Below are 7,897 nucleotides of genomic sequence, written 5' to 3'. Positions count from 1 at the left end.
GTATTGAGAATACCATGGACTGCTAGGAAAACAAACAGATTAATCCTGGAAAAGGTCAAACCGGGCTGCTCCTTGGAGGCAAGGATTCTAAGGCTCCGTCTAACATACTTTGGACATGTTGCAAGGAGGGACAGGTCCTTGGAGAGGGACATCATGCTTGGTAAGGTGGAGGGACAGTGCAGAAGGGGAAGGCACTCTATGAGGTGGATTGATTCAGTGACTGGGGTAATCGGGATGGGTATATCGGAGATGGTGTGATTGGCACAGGACAGAGCAGAGTTTAGGGCTGTTGTACATAGGGTCTATGAGTCACAAGCGACTTGATGGCACATAATAACAACAATAACAACACCAGTGGTGTGTGAGAGAAGTGTGATGGTATAGTCCTTAGCAAGTTACACTGCTAACCCAAAGGCAGTTTGAATCCACCAGCAGCGCTGTGGGTGACAGGTGGGCAGTTTTCTCCTGTTGTAATTTACAGCCTCTGAAACCTAATAGAGGATAACTTATGAGTTGGACCCAACTCCACTGACAGTAAGTGACATAGTGCATTGCCTAATGTACCAGGTTGTTGATTTTTCAGACATTTTGTGGGAGAAAAATGGGCAACCGTCTCCATGGCAGTGAATGCATCACACTTTGATTCTCTTATTAAAAGTTAAACAGTGGTATAATAAGCTTAACATAGAAATTCCATATGACCCAGCTATTCCACTACTTGGAATATACCCTGAAAAAATGAAGATTGAGGCACAAACAGAGATTTGTACACCAGTGTTCATAGCAGCATTATTCACCATTGCAAGAACATGGAAACAGCCCAAATGTCCAACCACAAGTGAATGGATTGAGAAAATTTGGTACATTGACACAATGGAATACTATGCAGCACGCAGGAGCAAAAACTTTGTAAATTATTACCTAACTTGGGAGGGACTGGAGAGCATGATTTTGAGTGAACTAACTCAGTCCCACAAGGCTAAATATTGTGTAAGACCATTATTGTAGAATGAGTATAAGGATCCAGCAGGGGAGGGAGAGGCTAGAAGCAGAGGGATGTGGATGTACAGGGGGAAGAGGGGATTAATCATTGAGTTATACAATTTGATGGGGAGGGACGAGGGAAATTAAGAGAATTTGTTCCAGTTTATATTAGAATTTTGTAAATAAACTAGTGGAAAAAAATCATGAATGTGAAAAAAACCAAAAAAAACCTGTTCAAACTGATTTGCCAGTCATGGCAGTTTGGTTGTCTTATTAAGAGTTACTCAGAAAACCTCAAACTCATTGCCATAGCGTCAGATCAGACTCATAGTTGACCTCCAGTGAGTTTTCAGGAGGCTGTGAATTACAAGGGAGGAGATTGCCCATCTCTCTCTCTGAGGACCTGTTGCCTTTGAACTGTCAGAGAGGCTCAGCCCTTGGGTTAGCAGTACAGCTCCCTACAGACTGCACCACCAGAACTCCCTGACATTGAGTAAGGTGACAGTTAAATAACTGATTTACTGCTTCTAAACACAAAACCATCTATCAGGTTTCCAAGGCTGTCAGTGTTTGAGAGAGGAGAGCACCAATTTTTTTCTGAGTTGCTAGTGGATATTTTTGAACTGCTAATGAGTAACCTGATATTATGTGCCACCAGGTTTCAATTTCTTACATTACTGAAAAATTTCAGGAAGGATTTTATCATTGTAGTTTTTAGGTTTTATCTTGGATTGGGAAAGTTTTTAGTTAAAAGATTTATTTGTTGATATTACAAAGCACCTTTAAAGTCAGACATTAATTTATACTTTCAATATTCAAGTGAACCTTTCTGGCTATGTTAGATGTTGCTATATTAAAAGAGTAACACAATTTTCTTTTATTTTACAGTGATGGTTTAAAACTTGAAACTGAATTACTGGATGGAAAAACCAAGCTAATATTGTCTCCATTTGGTATGCTGTGTTACCAGGAGTTTAAAATTTTAACATTTCTTTTTAATGTAAAATTTATGCTGGTTTAACTGATGTTTTGCTTATAATAGACAAAGATGTATAGACTGAGACAAAATTAAATGGGAACACTAAGTTTCTCCAGACTTGCTCAGATTTACTTTTAACTAAGTTAAATTGCCTCACTGCTCACCACTTTATATTTAGATGCGCAAAATTTAAAGTTCATGAATAATGCAATATATATATATATATATTTAAAAATAGAAAATATTCTTGTTGCCTGAAGAATAATATCACTAAATTTATATAATTTTGTTCTTATTGCATATATTTACTGAGAAAATTACAAAATGACCCCCAGTTGTTGAAGTAATTTTTAAAGTGAACCTTGAAAACAAAAAAATGTGAACTCTGAACTTTACAGTGTATTTTGTTAGTCTTCTCTTTCATATTGTTTTCTTTTTCCCTTATCTAGCTATAGTTTTACCCGAAGAACGAGAATAAACAAAAAAATAAAACAAGTATTTGTACCACACTATAAAAGTTAGGACATTCAGGCACCACTAAGTATTAATGTTTTATGGAGAATATTTCTGTATTTTTGCTTCTTAAAACAATGCTAATTAAATTTTTCTTTCATGACTGCTTTTGTATATTTTTGGTTAATAGTTTTAGTAATTTTGTTTTTCTTTTGTAGAACATAAACCAAAAATTTCTGTGAAGGTAAGCCAAATGACTTACTTTGATCTGACCTGTTTTCAAATGTAAAATGCAAGGTTTTTTATAATGCTTTGAAAAAAATTCCTGGGACGTTCGAATATTAAAAGGAACAGTGGTAAGAAGTTAATGTTTTCTTACTTTCAGGCTGGTCCTTTCACAGAAATGGCATTTGACTACTTTTTAGTTTATGAAAGCCTGCAGAATCTTTCTGCTCCTGATGAGTACTGTCTAATACAGGCATACCTTGCTTTATTGTAGTTTGTTCTGTTGTACTTTGCAGGTGCTACAGTGCTTACCCATTGATTGTTTGTGGCAACCCTGTGTTGAGCAAATCTATTGAAATAATTTTTCACATAGCCTGAGCTCACTTCATGTCTTGGTCACATTTTGGTAATTCTCGTAATTTATATTTCAGGCATTTTCATAATGCTATAGCACACTTTCCAGGATAGTGTAAATGTAATTTTTTATGAACTCGGAGACCAGAAATTTTATGTGACTTGCTTTATTGTGAGAGTCACTTTATTTTGGTGCTTTTGAACTAAGCCAACTGTAGCCCCAAGGTATGCCTGTAGAACTTTGTGCAGTAATAGAAATGCTGCATAATCTGTGCTTTCACGTATAGTAGCCACTCATCGTTTGTAGTTGTTGGGAAATTGGAATGTGGCTGGTGTGATTAATTTTATTAGTTTTTTATTTAAATTTAATAGTTACTGTGCTGTTCAGTACAGCTGTATCCAAACAAACCCATTGTCTTCAAGTTGATCGAACTTTGGTTACCCTGTTTGACAGAGTAGAACCACCTCCTGGTGTTAACAAGGCTGTAAATCTTTATAGACTACCACATCTATCTTCTGCAGGACAGCTGGCAGATTCTAACCATTGTTCTTGTGATTAGCAGCCAAATACTTTGACCATGGTGCCACCAGGGCTCCTTAGTATATCTTAATAAAACTCACTGCTGTAGAGTCAGTTCTGATGCATGGTAATTTTCCATCCAGTCTCCAAGGCTGTAAATCTTTATGGGCAGAATTGTTGTTAGGTGCCATCTGTGGGGAGAGTACAGGTGTCTTTATCCCGTGGAAATGCTCACTTCCCTTATTGACATCAAGTTGAAACCAAATCATTGCTGTTCCAACAGATTTTTAGAGGCTGCAAATTGCACAGGAGGGAATTGTCTGTATTTCTCCCATGGAACAGCTGGTGGATTCAAACTGCCCACATTGAGGCAGTGCAACCCCCTACCAATTAGGCCACCAGTCTCCCTCATACAACGGCTGATGAATTAGAATAGCTGGCCTGTTGGTTAGCACCCCAGCATGTAACTCACCAGACACCAGGGCTCCATAATATCCCTGTTTCTCTCTCTCTGCTGTCTAGTCCGACCTAACTCATAGCTGAGCCTCCAGCTGGTTTTCAGGGTCTTTATCATCTGGAAGATTGAGTCTATCAACAAATCCTCAAAACAAAGATGGGCATTCAAACTGACTGCCTTTGAGTCAACTATATAACTCCCTATAGAATATGTATAGATTATAGACCAGAACTTCAGTACAACTAGTGAGAACTTTAAAAATATTTAGACTTTAAAATATTTCATTTATTTTTTTCCTGTTTTCATATGTAAATTCCATTTTACCAACAAAAAAGTGAGTATTTGATTCTCAAATTCTTATGTATTATTTTAAAAAGATCACCCTTGGTTTTAATGGTTCTTTTATGTTATCAGGAGCCCACTGTGCCTTTTTCTATAAAATGCCTTATTGTTATGTGCCATCGAGGTGATTCTAACTCATAGTGACCCATATAGAAAGGGATAGAATACCCCATAGGATTTCCTGGGCTGAAAACTTTATGGATCATATATCACTAGGTCTTTTATCCTGAAGAGTGGCTAGTGGATTTGAAATGGTGACCTTTGGTTACCACTGAGCATGTTAGCGCTCCTTACCACAAGTGTTTTATACCACTCCTCTTCTCTGTTTCTTTTTCATATCAGGGGGAAAAAAATCTGTGCTCTTCTGCATCCTCTGTTCCTTCTTCTCTTTGCAGAGTCTTTCCTAACATACCTGCTGAGAGCCCAGTTAGCATGAAAGGACTTTTTGTAGCACTTCAGTCTAATACTTTATGTTCTTCATGGCTTCACCATTTCTTCCAGATTTAATCAAAGCAGTGGATGTGTGATGATTATTAATCATCATCTCTAGTGGTAGAGCCGCAACTTTACTTAAAAATTATTTCTTTGGTGATACACTCTGTGTTACCTGAATCATACAAACATGTTGTCCATCGTTTTCTATTAAAATATCTAACATCTGCAGTATAGACTGTGGAATAGGACTTTATGTCATTTAAACATTGTGTGAACATTATATTATATACAAATACTACTTGGATTATAAGCAAGTTCCATTCCTAAATTTGAGTTTTAAGTTGAATTTGTACATAAATTGGAACAATTGAATATGGTTTGTATCTAATATCAGTTATTTTAATATTTAGTCTGTAGTATACTTCCCTATGCATGAAAAACATTAAACATTCCCAAATACACTAAAACATGTTTAGCATAAAAATACAGTTATATTTATATGTTTTAATGTGTGCACAGTCATGTCTGTTACAATTATAAGCCACCTTACCTGGAATTTTTAGTGTAATAGACTTTACCGAGTGGCTGTGGATGGACATTATTCAGTGCATTGTTTTTAACTGCTTTTATTTGAGGCACAATCACAAACACAGTGCCTCTTTTCAGGCTCCTAGATTTCAGATGATTGCTTTCTGTTTCCCTCTTTCCTCTGTTGCCTTTTGCATTTTGTTCTTCCTGTGGATGTTCCTGTGCATTTGCTACAGGTGTCAACAATGTTTGTTAAGATGCTTCATTGTCTGGTATCTCCTTAGCCTCACAAGTCTACAGCTGTATGTTAATTCTCTGAATTTCCTTGTCACATGCTTTTCTTTCTTTATACTGAGATAAGCTCCTGAGGTGGCTGCAGGACCGTGAGCTCTCTATTTAACCCCTCCTTATAGATTGAATTTCTATCATCTCCATATTGTTCTCTTTAGGTGCAGCTGCATGATAATCTCTTTATCATCAAAGTGAACATAATTAGGGTTGGGTGCTTTCTTAATCCTACCAAAATATTTCCTGTATGTTTCTTTAATCTGAACTGTGGTTATTATTTCCTATCAAGTTGGAACCGACTCATAGCTTACCCTCCAGTGTTTTTTCAGAGGCTGTAAATTGGAGAGGAGGAGATTTTTCTCCCTTAGCTGGTAGATTTGAACCATGAGCCTTTGCATTGGCAGCACAACTTCTTAGCATTAGTCCACCAGAAATCCTCTAAGCTGAACTAGTGAATATGAATTATAAATAATTACCAGTCCAATTCTTTGAGTTTATAGAAAGAGAAAGGAAAGAAATACAGCAAGGTACAGTAATCTAGTTAAGATGTTGAGGAATAAAACTTGGTAGCAAAAAGTCTGTAGTAAAAGAGGTAATGTGAGGAATGTAATGACATGAGATTTAAAACTGGAGTGGGATGGAGATGTCTGGTAGCAAGTAGAATAAAATTTGTTACATATTTTTTATTATCCTGAAATTAAGCAAATTCAATTGTTCAATATTTCTAAATGATTAGCAAAGGTTAAACTTGAGTTTCTTATGGGCATATCCTCTTATTAAATAGCAAAAAAATACAAGCAAAATTTAAAAGAGTGACTTGTCAGATTTTATAAGTAGAGATTATTGTTTATTTATTGATAGCTTGTTATAAAAAATCAACTTCTATTTTAACAGATGGGAAATAAGACAAAGATTGCAAAATGTCCCTTAAGAATGAAGCAAACTGGACACATTCTTAAATCAACACAAAACAATTCTGTCATGAGTGAAAACCATTTGCAAAAGAAGAGAACTGGTTCAGACACTACATTGGAAAAGGGTGAAAAAAATAAAATGACTTTTTCACCTACTAAGGATTTTTACAAGCAGTGTGAAGATACTGACTGTCTTCATATCCAGAGAGGAATTTCCCCTGCACCTCTTAATATACAGAAGACTAGAAGCACCATAAATACATCTGTAGTAACTAAACGGAAGCCTCGAAAAAGCGTCACATCTGAAAATACGAATAGCAATTTGGTATGTCTAACACAAGACCAACTACAACAGATTTTGATGACTGTAAACCAAGGAAATAGATCTGTTTCTCTGACTGAAAGTGGAAAGGAAGAAACAAGTAAGATTTTCCTAAAGTCTTAATATTCATTTTATTAGTATGTGAATATTTTAGTATTTCAGATTCACGAAGTTTTATAAATCATACCATATAAATTCAAGTTAACAGTTTCTTTAAATACTATTTTAGAGGACATTCTCTGATGTACAAAATTGCTTTCTTAATTACAATATGCCACGTTATAATATTAATGCTCAGACTATTATTATACGAGAGCTATAATCTCAGTTCAAAAAACTGTTGTACTTATTTTAAGTTATACTTAAAATAATTATTATGAGGAATGAAATGCTTGAAAAAAATGTAGTGTTGATAGTAAAGATGAAGGAGACTTTTAATATGAGAGTTGAGCCAAGTGTCTAAAAGCACTACTTTTCTGGCCCTGCATTTTGTTTTCCTTATCCTCAAGCAGTGCCAAGAATTGACAGTATCATCTTTGTAACAGCTTGTTACAAAGACTTGGAAAGCCTCTTTTCTGTTTCTTACATCAAGGGATTATGTTATATTTTTTAAAATCCTTCTTATTTCAAGTTTGCACTAAATGATTATGAGTATGAAGGTAATAGAAATGTAAACAATTTATTAGTCATTAAAGAAGCTGCACTGCAATCCCGAGGCAGTTCAAACCCACTGGCTGCTCAGGAGGAGAAGGACAGGCATTTTCCCATGTGATTTACTGCCTCTGAAAACCTGGAAGGTCAGCTATGGGTTGGTTCTGACTTAAAGGCACCCAACAACAGTAATGAACTTAATAAAATTAACAGTCTTCAAAGAGGCTCCACAATTAATGTAAGAGCGAAAAATCTTCGATACGCTCCCAAGACGCTCAAAATGGGATTATTTACCCTCTTGGTCTAGACTTTGCTTTGTAAAGTAAGGGGGCTGGATTACTTCTTTAAAAATAAAACTTTAGAATGTTATTGTTCATTGTGTTGTCACAAATTTAAAGGAGCCCTGTTAGCACAATGATTCAGTACTTCTCTGCTAACTGAAAAG

The 7,897-nt window shown here is 35.8% G+C and overlaps 1 protein-coding gene across 1 annotated transcript in view; it reads left to right on the top strand.

The window, feature by feature from the left end:
- Positions 1 to 7,897, top strand: part of CCDC66 (coiled-coil domain containing 66) — a 42,843-nt gene that overhangs the window by 3,824 nt on the left and 31,122 nt on the right. Inside the window, 3 exon segments of the mRNA XM_006892219.1 lie at positions 1,873 to 1,937; positions 2,635 to 2,660; positions 6,460 to 6,901. Coding sequence (XP_006892281.1) covers positions 1,873 to 1,937; positions 2,635 to 2,660; positions 6,460 to 6,901 — 533 coding nt within the window.

This window comes from Elephantulus edwardii, unplaced genomic scaffold (genome assembly GCF_000299155.1).
Source record: "Elephantulus edwardii isolate Elephantulus edwardi_28Jun2011 unplaced genomic scaffold, EleEdw1.0 scaffold00113, whole genome shotgun sequence".
In the NCBI taxonomy this organism is placed as follows: domain Eukaryota; kingdom Metazoa; phylum Chordata; class Mammalia; order Macroscelidea; family Macroscelididae; genus Elephantulus; species Elephantulus edwardii.
The sequence above is the reverse complement of the archived record's forward strand: the minus strand, read 5'-3'. Positions and strand labels throughout refer to the sequence as shown.